This window comes from Nestor notabilis, unplaced genomic scaffold, assembly GCF_000696875.1.
Source record: "Nestor notabilis isolate BGI_N333 unplaced genomic scaffold, ASM69687v1 scaffold1188, whole genome shotgun sequence".
Classification (NCBI taxonomy): Eukaryota; Metazoa; Chordata; class Aves; order Psittaciformes; family Psittacidae; genus Nestor; species Nestor notabilis.
The window spans coordinates 259,706-275,724 of NW_009939484.1; the positions used below are offsets into that span (position 1 = coordinate 259,706).

At 36.4% G+C, this 16,019-nt stretch overlaps 1 protein-coding gene across 1 annotated transcript in view; it reads right to left on the reverse strand.

The window, feature by feature from the left end:
- The window catches only part of SUPT3H (suppressor of Ty 3 homolog (S. cerevisiae)), an 84,535-nt gene that overhangs the window by 38,210 nt on the left and 30,306 nt on the right, over nucleotides 1-16,019 (reverse strand). The window contains exons 5-8 of the mRNA XM_010019868.1: nucleotides 15,744-15,856; nucleotides 15,099-15,206; nucleotides 14,268-14,456; nucleotides 11,181-11,291 (exon numbers count right to left, since the gene is read on the reverse strand). Coding sequence (XP_010018170.1) covers nucleotides 11,181-11,291; nucleotides 14,268-14,456; nucleotides 15,099-15,206; nucleotides 15,744-15,856 — 521 coding nt within the window. The remainder of the gene's footprint in view (nucleotides 1-11,180; nucleotides 11,292-14,267; nucleotides 14,457-15,098; nucleotides 15,207-15,743; nucleotides 15,857-16,019) is intronic.

Below are 16,019 nucleotides of genomic sequence, written 5' to 3' on the forward strand. Positions count from 1 at the left end.
TGGTACCTGATTATAATTTTTCATTTTCTAGAGTCTGATATGCCTTTTAAGAATTTCCCTTTATTAATCATTTTTCTCTAGTTCTGATAATGACACAATATTGACCCAGTTTAAATCCTTTAAGTATCATCCAAAACTTTTCAGTGAGCCAAATATTTCAAGGCCAGAAGAAAGGATACGATCTTAATTTCATCCCATTTTATGCTTATTGCTAGTACTTTTGAAGGACCCCTAGCTATCTTCTCTTGTTCTGGCACCTACCTTTACAGTACACACAGACACATAATTTTCACCTACTCACTTGAGGAGCATCCATGCTTATTTTCAGAAATGGAACACACTATAAATAACTGAATCTCAAATTTCAGCACACCTCTTGCTTCTCTTTCTCCACTAAATATATTTTTTAAACATTTTACCATTCATCCCAGCAGAAGAAATGCCTGGATCTTGTCTTCTTCATCCTATCTGCTACTACTGCCTTTAAGAACACTATCACTGACAAAAGAACTACTGTAAATTAAATGCCTAAAGAAAACAAGATGCCAGGAGAAAATCACTTTATGTACAAGTAAAAAACATTAAAGCTTTTCAGATGGCAAAGACTATCTTGTTTATTCTGTTTACCAGTATACATTTTGATATACATATATTTTTGAACTATAAACGTTTATTTCTCTGCATCTCTGTTTATATATCTGAATATCCTTTCCTCCTACAAGCATCCTCTTCCATCTTTTTCTCCTATGTGCAACAGATTTTAATAAAAGAATGTTGAAATAACAGATGAATCAAAACATACATTACTAATAGTACCAAAACCCTCAATTTAGCACTCGCTTTTGTCAGACTGAAGGTATAGTTTAAAAATTAAGCAGATGATTGCTTTGCTGAACTGAGGTTTACACAACCTTGAAGTTAAAGTCAGAAAGCTGGAATAATGCAAAACCTCAAAGAAGGGAAGAAACACAGAAACCCCAAACTGAAATTCATAAAACGTGTTCAGTTGTCTCAAGCCTGGTGTTTTCGTTTGGTTCTGCTACAGAAATATTTGCAAGCGCTACGAAGTGTGCAGTCAGGCTCCCTGAAATGGGTCTAGTTTGGAGAGGAGAACTTAGGTGTTAAAGCGATTATCTAGCAACCATATAGCAATGTTGCCTTTTGCTGCCTACAGGCATATCAGAAGGATAAAGGGAGAATGAGTGTCATTGCCATAGTGGATAGAGGGGACAGAGGACACAAAACAGAGGAAATCAATTATCATTTGTATCATGCTCACTAAAAACCTGTTTTTTGCTGTTAGTGGTACCAAAGATTTAAATGAGAACTGAGGCCTCACTGTGTGGGGCATGATAAATGAACAGAAACAAACACAAAGCCCCTGTTTAAACTTCAGACATCTTTTGTCTTCTGTGTGCAAAGCCTAGCTCAACAGTTTGAGTATTACTATAAGACTTCATGAACAAGAAAGTAGGCAACTAGAATGGAAAATAACAGAATTATAAAAAATATTTCCACTTAGTCTTGGTATTCCCAGATTATGTGTTTCTTTCCAGATTTACCCTGCTATTCTAGAGATTCTGCATTCTTTATTTGCACAGCAGAAAGTCAGTGATGACAGAGATGTCCACAGGTACAGCTTCTATGCAAGCTCAATACAATAGGACAAGTCTGTCAAGCATTAGTGGTAAAAATAACATCTAAAACGGAGATCCTGTTCATAAGAAATTAAGTTCCATGCAATTTTCTTCAACTATAGATTAAATCCAACTCAAACAGTTATATTACATGATCCTAAAGTTCTCATAATGTTTCTTCTAGACAGCTCACATCCGGTGCTACAAAGCTGTGCAGCACTGCTGCAGGCTCACACAGCTGCCGCATTTCACATCTGAGCTGGCTCAGTCCAGTCTACAGATGAACCAGCAACTATGAGCAGTCTTAGCTCATAAAAGTATTTTTAAATCTTTCAAGGAGAAAAATATGAATTAATGCTCATTTTCAGGGAAATCTGAAAGAATTATACAGAGTACAACTACAACAGCTCATCCTGCTTTATATAATGGTAAAAGTACATCGTATTGTCCAAAATCTGTCAGACTCACAAAAACATGAAACCTGCAGGGAGCTGCACTACTATTCTGTGTAATTGGTAAGGAAAACCTCCACTTTGTTCTTTAGATTCTTCAATGTTCTTAAGATTGTTCAGCTGTCAAGTTTTTATTTATTAACCTTTGTACATGCTACATGGAAGTAATGTCACTATCTTTACAAAAATTAATAAAAATTATTGAAGATGGCCATGTTTGTGTAATATCTTGGAACACTTAATTCATTTACCTTTTTCCCCTCCTATGCTGTAGAATTATATTTCTGACCTTATCCTTAGAATACTTATTTATGTATTACATGTTAGATTGCCTTGAGCAAAGTACCAGAAGTCAGATTCTCATTCATACTAAGGTTTTTTAAGCCTCTCAGGAGGCATATAAGAACATACACTTCATTTAAAAAGTAATGTATTCTTACCCTCAGAACCTTTTACATCGGTACAACTGTGTGTAAAATGTCTCTACTATACATTTGAATCTGGCCATGCAGTTAGAAAAAAATAACTATATAAAGCTTACGAGACTAGGAGTTGTTGCTTTCTTTTATATGAGAGTTTCAGTTGGTTGCAAACGTCATAGCCTACTTGTTATCTTCTCACTAACAGAGTTAGTAAATGTACTCGTTAAGTCAGATTTTTTTTAAATTATTAGGTATGAAAAGCAATAAAGTATCATACTGCGAGCTCCTACATTTAGCAAGATGCACGTTTTGTTTAGTTCTTCCAGCGTAACATGCTTGAACAGGCAGTGGTGACAATGGAGTAGCAGCCCTCCACGCGGTTGTGCAAACTACATCAGCAGAGTCATTTTGTGCGAGTATCCCCTACCTCAACAGAACCACATCTATACTGCCTGAAAGCCTCGCACGCTGCTTGCAACAATTCATGTACTGTGTTGTGTAGTAAGACACTGATGTATGTGCAATCCAAGAATTTTAAATGTCCCCACAGGATATCAAATACTATCCAGACCATTTGTAAATACTTTCCCAGTGCTCTGCAGAAAATGAGCCAGTTCTTTTCAAATCTACTTAAATGACATTTTTGTCTTATCTAAAAATCTATGTCCCTGTTTAATAAAATCATCTGGGCAACTTACTGTTTTATCAGTGCTGCAAGCTTACGCCTTTATTAATAAATTCTGTTTGAGCGTTAAGATTACCCCCAGTAGAGACAGCTGGGAAATTGCAATATAAAGTCAAGCAGCACATTTAATGACCAACGAACTTCTGGAAACTTAGTCCAAAATGATACATCATTGTGTCAGACACTCTTAAGCAATATGCAGCTTGCTCTCCCTCTTTAGAAACATGAAACCCGCTGAAACCGCTACCACAAATTGTGAACCTTTTAAATTATTGCCAAGCCACCTGCTTTTCTCCAGGAAACTTCAAAAAACTCTCCAAATTAGTAATGTCATTAAGTAAAGCTTACAGAAATGTTGTTATACCGTAGGAGTATTAGCTGTTTAGTTTAAGGAAACCAATGGGGATTTTTATCATGGAAAGAACTGTCATATGTATTGTGTAATCTATTCCAAATGAAATGCTTTAAAATATTTTAAATATGCTATTCTTTCACATTTTAATATTTCTGGGAGAAAACTGTATAAGCATATTCTCGTATTAAACTCCTATAATGAAGAAGTTCAATTCAGGAAAGGGTATGTGAAAGATTCTCAAACAGTTTATGTGTCTTCAGGTGGTATTAAGAGCTATATAAATCAAATGCCTGATTTTGCATTTTTGAATAGCACTAAAAGAAATAGCTGATTTCCCCTGTTCATTCTCTTTTTTGAATGGTTCTACACAGAGTGGGTAAGGATGGATTATATGAATGCCTTCTGTCAAGGAGTCAGCCAAAACTGTACCATCTCATCTTGGAGTAATTTATCCAATAAAATGATTTAGAGGACAGTTCAGTGGCACCATTTTTGGAAGGCAAAAGCAGAAGGGAAGGAATATAAATCAAAGGTGACTGGCAGGTAAAGGATATATGCAGCAATCAGCCAAACCATGTGCACACTGGCACAAATTCAACAAGATCATTTATAAAAATTTTAAGTCAGGAGTACACAAAAGGGGGTCTGGTGCTAACTAAATCCACAGATAGATTACACGCCACTGAAATAAACACTTCCAGATGCTGGCACACAAAAACCTTTTACAGAAAGAAATGTTTTCTTTCATAAATCTGAAAGGAGGAACCTTGGGTTGGGGGGTGGGAGAGAAGAGAACAAGATTTCCAAACTAGGATTTGACTTCCTACTGGGTTTATAGAATAATAACTCATGTTTTTCAAATGCACAGTGTTAACACTGTAGAATAACAAATAACTACAGACAATAGCTTGAAGTATAGACAAAGACATCATAAGTATATAGCTATTTAATGAAATAAAATATTTTCTTGCTTTCAAAATAAGAAGAAACAATAAAAATGTCAAATTGCCTTTTTCTATATCAGAAACTGAAAGTATAAGTGAAGGAAAAGTTTTCAAATGTCTTTTGACATAAGTACATACATTTCATTTTTTAAAATCGATTAAGAATGAAATCTTGACTTCTTAAAAATCAGTATCAATTGATTTTGAATATCAGTAGGGGCAGTATATAATATACAGACCCTTAAGTATCAGAGAACTTTTTATTTGGTTTCTATGTACCTAATTTCTTTCGGAAACAGCATTCAAAATTTTTTACCATTCAAGTGCTTTAGAAAAATTTAGATGTAATGTATCCACATCATGTTTATTGAAGCAATTACTGAAGATCGTATTCCAGAACTTCTCACTACTATTTTGGTCTGAAATATGCAGTAAGACATTTCTTTCAGTTAAGAAGACTAAGCTGCAGACCAAATATGAAGCTGAATTTTTCTTGAAGTTTAATACACCTAAACCAAACTTTCTTTTAAAAATGTTTTGTTCCGTTTACCTCCACAAACACTATATTTCCACACTGCTTCATATTTTCAGAATTTTCTTCTTTCTTTCCATGCACAGAATGTGCTGGTTTAGTCTCTTAGAAGGTCAACTTTGCCAGGTCTTCAGCTACTATTCCACAAATTTTGTTTTCTAGGGGAAATCAGTTTAATATCATCTTTACTGAACTGAAATTACTGAAGATTTGTGATGTATTTCAGTATTTTTTCACAACAGAAATGGATTTAAACATTTGCATAAAAGCTGAGCTCAATAAGGATCAATAATGAGTACTTCTAAAACATCAGAAGTGAAAGGTCTTGACTAAGTATATAATTTGATTGCGAAACTATTATTTACAAGTACATGTCAGTTATTGAAGTCTACATGGAATACTTGCATTTATTATTGAAGAACCTGTAAGAGTATAGGTAGGGCTGTATAATGGCCAAGTAATGTCTCTGCCGAACAGGATTCTCTGATGTTACATGTTCTTGGTGCAGGGAATGTCACCAGCAGTATCATAAAAATGGTTTTGTAAATATTCTCTGTTTCATGATGCTTAGGCAATTTTACAGGACTGGAATTTTTAACAAGAGAAGGTTTAGACTAGCAAGTCTTTTCATACTGGAATGACTTGGAGCCTGAAGGAGCATTCTCCCCAAAAAGTAAATACCCAAACAAAAGTTGGTTATACCTTCTGTTCATTCAGTACGCTCCATTTACACACACATATGCTGCTGAATAATGGCCACTGTCATCCACAAGTCTGTGCAGGATTAAAATTTGCATTTATAAACACAGTTTCTCTTTAACTAAACATCTAAACCACTTCATTTTAGAACTGACGTAAACTAGGGGGGGGCAAAGAATCTTCTCTGGACACCTTTTCTTATTCTTTTTGCTTGTGGTCTTCCACTGTTGTAGCTGACCACTTTGATTTTAATTTCAGAGTAGAGGATGATAGCTGTACATTTTACTAGAGCTAGGTCACAAGTTCTATTTACAAACTGCTCATGTACAACTTACAACTGTTCATATCAAGATTTCAGGTAATCAATACATATTGATCACAGAATAAATACTTTTAAAATAATTTTTTATTGTTTGTTTGTTACTCCATTAGGAATTCGACCCAAATAACTTAATTTCTCCATAGATCTTATGCTTGTATTCCTGCTAAGAAATATCCATCTGATATTTTCAAAAATACCTTGGCATACTAAATATTATTATTTAGAATGATATTCAGATAAAAATTAGGATTATACCTATATGCCCAGTCAAGACTGCAGATCATCTTCACTATGCACTTTACAGAGACAAGCTCTTTAGATTAATCTAAATCTAACATTATTATTATTCTACATTTTTGGCCAGCCTGTAGAAAGATTGAGCTTGTTATAACTTGGTTTTCTATTTTCAAGGCCAGGTTGGATGGGGCTTTAGGCATCTCAGTCTAGTGGAATGTGGCCCTGCAAGTGGCAGGGAGGTTGGAACCAGATGATCCCTTCCAACACAAACCATTCTATGATTCTATGATTTTTATGCCATTTAAATCCTGAATTTTACTGAAATCAATGATGCTGCCATGTTGTAAAGAAAGTAAGAGTCCAGAAACTAAGTTTCATGAAGAGGGATGTGCCCAGGTCATGCTACAAGATATGGTAATTTGCTCTTTCTCAAAATGACTTTCCACTGACTTGCCATTGAACTCCAACGCATTCTGCACATGCAAGAGATGTAATCCGCTTACTCTCTTTATTCTAGGTCACACTTGAATGAGTCCAATAGATCACTCATCTGAATGAACCATGAAATTAGCTCATCATGTAGTTACAGTGTCTGTCTAAAGGGCTGTAATCCTAATATCATTGTATTTGAGATCTTGGGATAGACTGAGATGATGTTTAACAATGGGACGCTCAGGACTATTTCGCGCCTTAACTACCTAAATTATTAATAAAAAAAGAACACATGTAGAAAAGTACGATTATAAATAGATGTTATATAAAAAACATTAGGATATTCATATATACTAATTTTATAGCCAAATATAAATTCAACTCTCAATATAACAAGTCCATTAATCGTATATAGACAAATTTCCTATTTTCCTTGACCAAGAAAGAAAGATTTAGTCTGCAATTAATTAATATACATAAAATGTCTCACTTCCTTAGCTTAAACTCACAGAGTACAGAGAAATAGATTCAGGTACAGCACATGGAATTGTGTCATCCCACATGATGAAGAGATACATTTTTCCCATTCCTGGTGCTATTTTTCAAGTCATTTATTTCTCTGCTCCTTGGAAATCTGGATCAGGCAATACTGAATACCTCCCAATACTGTTAATAGGGAATATATATAGATAATGTATATGTCTAGACTACCTTAGAATACAATACAACGCAGAAGAATCTAGAGCACACTTGCTGCTTTCCATTGTGGCTGGCACTTGGAGTCAAAACCTAAATGCACTAATTATGTTAGTCACTTTGACATAGCTATCAAGGTCAAAATAAATGCAAACGGATCATTTTCACTAATTTAATGTTAGTTCTCATTTACCGTATGATTATAAAACTTTCAAAGTGCTCTTTTGGTCCAAACCAACATCCATCAAATGCTGCTAAAGAATAAATCACACAGCTTAACTCTGCTTCCAAAACTGCCTCGTTAGGAACACTTATCACCAAATCAGATGGAAGAAAGGGACAATCATGATGAAACAGGAAAAAAAAAAAGGAAAGACATCAGAAAATATCACTGTTCTTATGCTGCAAATACATATTAACCATCTTAAGTAGTACCAAAAGAATGCATTTTTTGCTGTTGTTTTTTAAAAATAAATTATTCTCCTGTATTTGCTTCTTAAACAGAAATAAAATCTAAATTCTGTGTATGAGACTGAGTTATTCAGTAGCAAAAGAAAAAGCTTGTACTTACATCAGGTTTTCAATTTTAGAAGTAACACTGGTATTTTGAAGTGTTCTACAAAACAGAAGTTCTTCACATGATCTTCAGAAATCCTGTCATTTTGGAAACTGGTAACTAAAACTGGTAACTAAAACTGATGAGATTCATCTCAGTTCCACCAAGATTCAATGGGTCAAAACCAGCAAGATTCAGTGAAACAACATATAAAATTTGAATCACATCAGTACAATTTGACAATAGCAGGATTCGAGTGGAACACAAAATCATTTTGAACTTTTGAATATATATCAACGCAGGTCAACTTTTTCTCAAAGCTGAAAGAATGAAGCTGGCAGGAGTCCTACCAGGATGAAGGTGGTGAGGCCCTGGCACAGGTTGCCCAGAGAATCTGTGGCTGTCCCATCCCTGGCAGTGTTCAAGGCCACGTTGGACAGGGCTTGGAGCAACCTGCTCTAGTGGAAAGTGTTCCTACTTCTGTAAAAAATCATTTTCTGTAAAAAAATATGTACCTAATCTGAAGGGGGCCTACAAGGATTCCAGAGAGAGACTCTTTATCAGGGACTGTAGCAACAAGAAAAGGGGTAATGTGTTCAAACTGAAACAGGGGAAGTTCAGGTTGGATATAAGGAAGAAGTTCTTTACAGTGGGGGTGGTGAGGCACTGGAACAGGTTGCCAAAAGAAGTGATAAATGCTCCATCCCTGGCAGTGTCCAAGTCCAGGTTGGACAGAGCCTTGGGCGACATGGTCTGGGGTGAGGCATCCCTGCCCTTGACAGGTGGGTTGAAACTAGGTGATCTTAAGGTCCTTTCCAGCCCTAACTATTCTATGATTCTAACAAAACTAATTTCTTTAACTAACAGTCTTGAAATATTTATCTGTTCACTTAGAACAACTTACACTAATTCTCAGATGGTAAAATAGCTTGTTCTTGGCTAAGCAATCACCAGCTCACTACAACTGCATGTAGGAAACACACCTCAATTCTTCTGGGAAAGCTATTTAGACAAGGAAGCAAAGCATACCAGGACAATAACACAGTAAGTGTAATCTTAGATTCATACCCAGTTAAACACTGGATGCTGAGTACAAAATGACTTTCGGTGTATTCAGGAATAGATCCTTCCTGAAATACTGAGATACCATTACAATTCCCAGTCAAGTGGATTCTTAGCCATAATTGTGTATTTTTTTGCATTGGCTAAACTGTCACGAAAGCCCTTTGTTTCTCTCCCCTGAGGACACTGAAAAACTGAGAAAAGATGGGCAGATGGGTTACAATCAAAATATATGCCAATCCATTACACAAAATTAACCTGTCCTTCAAAAGCTTACTTCCATGTATATTCACACAGTGCATAACTCCAATGACACAGTTCTCTATACAGATATATAAGCACACCTTGGAGTTTTCATGCAGTAACGATGACCACTCTGTCTTAATTTGGTAGAAATGTAGATGGAACACTGAGTAACCTCCTGTAATCTACATTATAAATGACTTCCACAACAGAAGTATCACATCAGTGATGTAGAGGTCTGGTGCATGTGTCTAACTAATATGGCGGGCCTAAATACATACTCTGTGATATCTCTCAAAATGCTTTTCCTGGACTTTGTCGTTAAAAAAGGAATTGTATCAGAGTTCTAAAACATCTGAACAACCTAGAAGATGACCCAAGATTGCTTGTCTCCTTCTTGGCTTGGTTAGAGGGAACAAGATCTGCTCATCTCATCAACCTCACTGACAGCAGGTAATGTCAAAAAAAGAAGTTGTTCAGTTAGTTGTAGTGTTTGGGAAGTCTGCAAGATTGCAGGACATAAAAAACCCCAACCCAAAACAGAGTATTTTATTATACCTTGTAGTTGCAGAGAAATTTCAAACTTTGGTTAATAATTAACTAAACCACTTTTACCGAGGTCAGGGAAGGAAGACTTACCTTTCTGTAACTGTTTATGTGAGCTCTTGACTTGTTTATAATAAAATTAAATACATTTTCTGCTTTCAGAAGCTATTACCATGTTCTTAGCTACATCTCTTAGTAAACTTCTGCTAAAGACACTTCTCTATTTTGGACTAGGAATTCTATCCTACCCTTTCCATGGTATTTACCTAGCATTTGTGAGTGGAAAAAGAGAGAGGTAAAATTATGTAAAGATAATTCACCACAAATATGTATCAACTACCATTAATTAATCAAATATTTAGAGACTCCTATAAAAGATGTGATCAGTTTTGACACTGGAAATTGACACTAGGAATATTATATCTTCACATATTCTTATATTTGCTTGTTTCTGACTTCTGACATCAATTCCCACTATTTCCTTGATATTTATGGTCTTCATGTACTACTGTAAAATTTTTATGTAGATGAATTTCCTCAAATTCAGAATAATTTTCTTTTCATAAAAACCCTCCAAAAATGGACAACTTTTTCCTAATTTTTAGGAGCTCAGATCTAGTTTGGTGGGCTTTGGTTTTTTTTTCCTATAATGACTTCTTTCCTAATGTAGATATTCTGAGATAAGCAAGGATATATGCCACATACAACATCAGATCAGAAGAAAATGACTACTCCAATTTATGACACTGGAGACAGACTGCTTCCCATTTTTTATCAGCTGAGAAAATTAAATAAAGGATTCGTTTGGCTGCTCTGAACAATGGATTTGCCATTTGCATAGAAAAAATTATGGCAAAACCTCATAACCCATCAGTGTTTTACCACAAGTTCAGTTCTATTACATTTTAGTGGAGGTTCAAAGTTGTCTAAAGAAACCATTCTCTTCTTTCTCCAACCATAAATGTGTCACTTGAGAGTTCAACTTCCAATAGGAGCAGTATCTGACACACAACTAATTTTAGAATATAAAGTGCTCCTCACCATATTGCAATACATATAATTTAAAATAACTGTAAACCTAAACTTTGCAAAAACAGAAAATTCAAGCACTAACAAAAAAGCATAATTTGTAATTGAAAGAAAATAATATTTAAAAGAAAAAAAAACTTTTTTGTCTTTCCAAAAAGAGACAGAAATTACTAAGTTTTATTTCCCAAGAGAATTATGCCACTTTTATAAAGAAAATTACAGTCACCACAAATTGCTCTCAACAATTCCAAAGCTTCTTCATTTGACCACTTGAAAATCAAAGTTCTTTAAGATTATAAATATAACTTTTTATAACTCTGTTATTACGTACTGTGAATGGGGAAAGGGGGCCAATCTTGTGGCCATAGCGTCGAATGGCCTCTCTGATGTGGCTCGGCTGGATGGCATCGCTTTGAGCCTCTATACCACAGGCTGCAGTGCTCTGCAACAGAAAAACACATAAATTGTTACTAAATCAAAAACACACAACAGACCTACAGTGCATAAAGTATGAAAATAAACCCTTATAAAATGGACCAATTTTTTTTTCCCGAGGATACACATCATTGCTGCCACACACTACATTAGAGAAAAAAAGCTATTAACAAATCAAAGAGGACTTTTACATGAACTTTGCTTAAGAGACCCAAAGAACACCATATTTGTCCTCTTAAATCTTTCACCTAGTGCTGCTGTATGTTGCAATTGAAAAGAGCAGAAAATGTTCAAACTAAAATGAAAGGGTCAATTAAGTCATACTGCAGTAACCACAGAAACTATTTCTAAAACATTTCAGGCTCTCATTATGATGTCAAGGGGTGGGTAAAATATTGAACAAGTACCCAAAGTGGAAAGCAATTTGACACCAAAATCATCATTGAGTAATATCGGACTGAAATTTGAAGCTGACACATAGATGTGATATAATGGTGTTAGAGGGATGCAAAAAATATTCTAATTACCACAACCTGGAATGTTTTCAAATTTGAAATTACTTTTTAGATTAAGGATCCTAAATAGGAAAAATAAGAATTCACTGCTACAGGTCCATTGATTTTACAAAAACATCCCCAGGACTTAAAAAGTTACTCTTTTCTCCTTGCTCGTCAAACTGAAATGTCGGGTTAGGCTCCATAGAGATATGGCTGCTTGCCAGAATTCAGATGGCTTATCAGAATGATGGCTGCTTGGTAATAAATTAATGAAAATTATATCAGTGAATGCAGGACGAATGACAAAACTTTAAACTATACATTGAAGTTTAACATATACACATACAGGGTCCCGTCATACATTTATACTATATACTAACATTTTCAAACTTGGGATATTTTTAGACTGAACTTTTTCTTTTCAAGAGTGCTGAGTCCACTGGAGCCTGTGTGTGTACACACAGAATTATTCATAATACGATGGCAGATTCTTGCCTTGCTGATTGACATAAAGGGAATATGAAACTCAAATATTTTCTGCTGGACTGGGTCTTCATGGACTAAGAATAACATTCTTCACCAACTCATTTGTCTCAATGCCTCAGTTATATCTAATATGTACCCAAGCAACTGGAGAAGTAATGGGAACATTTCACTAAAACTGTTCACTTTTTACAATATAATTATTTTAAAACGCGTTAAGTCAGACACTATGAACTTAAAATAAACTCGCAACACTAGTGAAATATAATGTAGCAAAATCTACATCTCCAGTTAAACTCTTGTTCTAGGAATTATACTGGAAATCAGCCACAAAGCCAAAACATAATCAAACATAAAAAAGGAAGAGGAAAAAGCAAAAGTCTTCAGAGAGGTTTTTAGGATTCACTAAAGGCTTTCTAAATGGAGTAAAATAAGTGCAGAGAGAAAGTTGAACATATGAGGAGTATCTACAGCACTGATGACATCAGAAGGTGAAAATATGTATTTTTCTATCTGTCATTGTAAAAATCACTGGTTCAACTCTGTCAAAAATGAATAGTTGTTTTAGGAGAATAATAAACACATGAGAAAATCACAAGTCACACCCCTGCTTTGCAGCAAAGTGAGTACTGCCATGATACATTATTCAGAGCAGTCCTGCAGAGAAGGACTCAAGGGTGTTGATCGATGAGAAACTTAAAATGAGCCGACTTCAGTGTGCGCTCGCAGCCCAGAAACCAACCGTATCCTGGGCTGCATCAAAAGAAGGAAGGTTGAAGGAAGTGATCCTGCCTCTCTGCTCTGCTCTTGTGAGACCCTATTTAGAGTACTCTGTGCAGTTCTGGTGTTTTGAACATAAGAAGGACATGGAGCTGCTGGAGCAAGTCCAGGGGAAGGCCACGAGGATGATAAGGGGACTGGAGCACCTCCCGTATGAAGACAGGCTGCGAAAGTTGGGGCTGTTCAGCCTGGAGAAAAGGCTGCGTGGAGACCTCATAGCAGCCTTCCAATAACTGAAGGGGACCTACAAGGATGCCAGAGAGAGGCTCCTCATCAGGGACTGTAGTGGTAGGACAAGGGGTAATGGGTTTAAACTTAAACAGGGGAAGTTCAGATTAGATTTAAGGAAGAAGTCCTTTGCTGTGAGGGTGATGAGGCACTGAAACAGGTTGCCTAAAGTAAATGCTCCATCCCTGGCAGTGTTCAAGGCGAGGTTAGACTGAGCCTTGGGCAACATGGTCTGGGGTGAGGCATCCCTGCCCATGGCAGGGGGGTTGGAACAAGAAGATCCTAAGGTCCTTTCCAACCCAAACCATTCTACGATTCTATGATACTTTTGCAAAAAAACATGAAGTGACTAACACCATGCTTTCTACCCAGGTTATTTAATCAATTCTGTATCCCTTGTGGTTCTAAGGTACAAATATCCCTCTCAGATAGACTACCAAGGCTCTACAACAGAAGACAGGAATTAGAGTATTTGCATTTCACACTCTGAATATGAGACATCCATATTTTATGCAAAGCAAACAAATATTTAGATTGAATGCAACCAACTGGCAGAAAAATAAAGCAGGTAAGGCAAAGTTGTTATAGGCAAAGAAGCCAGTCACCTAAGGCTGCTGGGAGCAGGTAAATCACAACCACCTCATTGCCTACTTTGCTTATGTTTTGACCCTCAAAACCTATGCTAGCTGCTGCTGTCACAGAAGGGATGATTACTGGGGGATCGTATCTACCACTGGGGCTGTAAATGAGCAGCTCATTTCAGAAGCAGCAGTTGCTACCTCAACAAAATTTGTTTTGCAGGCATTATAGAGAAGCATTAGCCCAGTTCTGATAGAAAAACCACCAAACCACACATCTGGCCTGACAATAACATAGGTAGTTAATATGTGATATAGGTTAAAATTAATATTTAAAATGAGACGTTATTTCCTGAAGAAATGTTAATTTCTTTTTCTATTTCCCCCAACTCCTCCCCCGACTTGTGCACCAAATACCTTTTTTCTTTTCCTTTGTTTGGATTTGGTAGAGTCCTGTCCAATTCCACCATTCCCCAGGGCTCCTGATAGGGCTTTTCCCAGGTGTTGCTGTCCTGCTGATGCTGGGGGTGTGGGTGTAGGAGGTGGTGTGTTTTCAGGAGAGTCAAGACTGGTCTTCACACTTGTAGATTGCCCTAAGAGATGTGGCTATAAAAGCAAGATGTCAAACAGCCATTATAAAACCGACTCACAAAAAAAAAACCCACAACCAACCAAAACCAACTTATTGCCTTCTTAAATTTACACTTGAAAGAGATGTAATACAGAATTCAGTTTGTTCATTCTAGTGGTTACTATAATATCTGTATCATAGCAATGCATGTAATACAGCACTTACTGCAGTTGTCACTGTTGAAAACTTTAATCTCCAAATCTTCAACAGAGAGCACCGTCAATACAGAGAGAAGGGATTTCCACCCAAGAAAAGAGGATTTACATTTAAATATAAAGTTGCTGCTAAGGATTTAACATTTTGAGCTACAATTTAATCTCTTTCTGTCTAAATCCGTAACTTCATAGAATCATAGAATGGTTTGGGTTGGAAGGGACCGTAAGGATCATCTAGTTCCAACTCTCCTGCCATGGACAAGGGACATCTTCCACTAGACCAGATTGCTCAAAGCCCCATCCAACCTGGCTTTGAGCACTTCCAGGGATGTTCATAAACTACATAACAGAAGACTTTATCAATATCAGATTCAATAACATCTACTTTGAAAGCAACAAACTACCAAATACATGTAAAATTAAAACATAAAATGCATTAATGTGTGAAAAAGCAAGATTTACCTCAGTAGAATTGTGATACTGTATGAAGGTGGCGGATATGGCATGACTGAATGGGTCACCTGCTTTGGGAGCCATGTCCTGCTTAACCAGAAGGGCCAAGTCCACCAACTGGAGGGGCAAGAACAGGTTGAAATCGGTTGAGGCCGATTATTCTTAGTGTTCCTCAGTTGAAAACAAAACTTTTCAGAGGTGTATCACCCTCAGAAACCTTTCTTTTCCACTTTTGTAAATATATGGAGTAATCTATCTACCCAAGAGGGCTTGGCTTGGCACTAAGGTAAAATTTGTTTTCCAGGAAATCCTGCTTTTTAATCCAATTGTGCAATGGGGTTGAATGAGCCTCAGCACACTGCCAAAGGTCACATAGCAAACTATGTGGTTTCAGTTTGGACTTGAATAAAGTTCACGCTGGACTCCACTCTCCTCTGTAACCATTATAAAACACTTCTGTTTGTGTATCAGATGGATGAATTCAGTACAGTACACATCTGTCACACTGTGAATTGAAAGACAGACAGGTATCCAGTTACTTTGGTTAGGTGAAGAAATGACTACATGCTTCTGAAGGGGCTTACAACAGTCACCTGTGGCTGAGTACACCCAAGAGTAACTAATTTTGTTTTCTCCATCAGTATACTCTCTTACCTGTGCCACAGTCTCATATGCTAAATATGCCAAAATCTCCATTGCAACTGCATTTGGCTTTATTTCCATACTGCTACAGTCCAACCAGTCACGAAACTTGGATGCTTTCTTTGCTGTCAGTTAAAATCGTAAGGGGAGAAGGAAAAGTTAAAAACAATAAGGCCAAAATAATGCATTCTTGGAGATCATAGAAAATACCACAAATGTGAAACAAGGAGTGTTAATGTGATTTGATTGGCCAAGGAAGGAATTATCAAAATGGAACTAGTAGGGAAA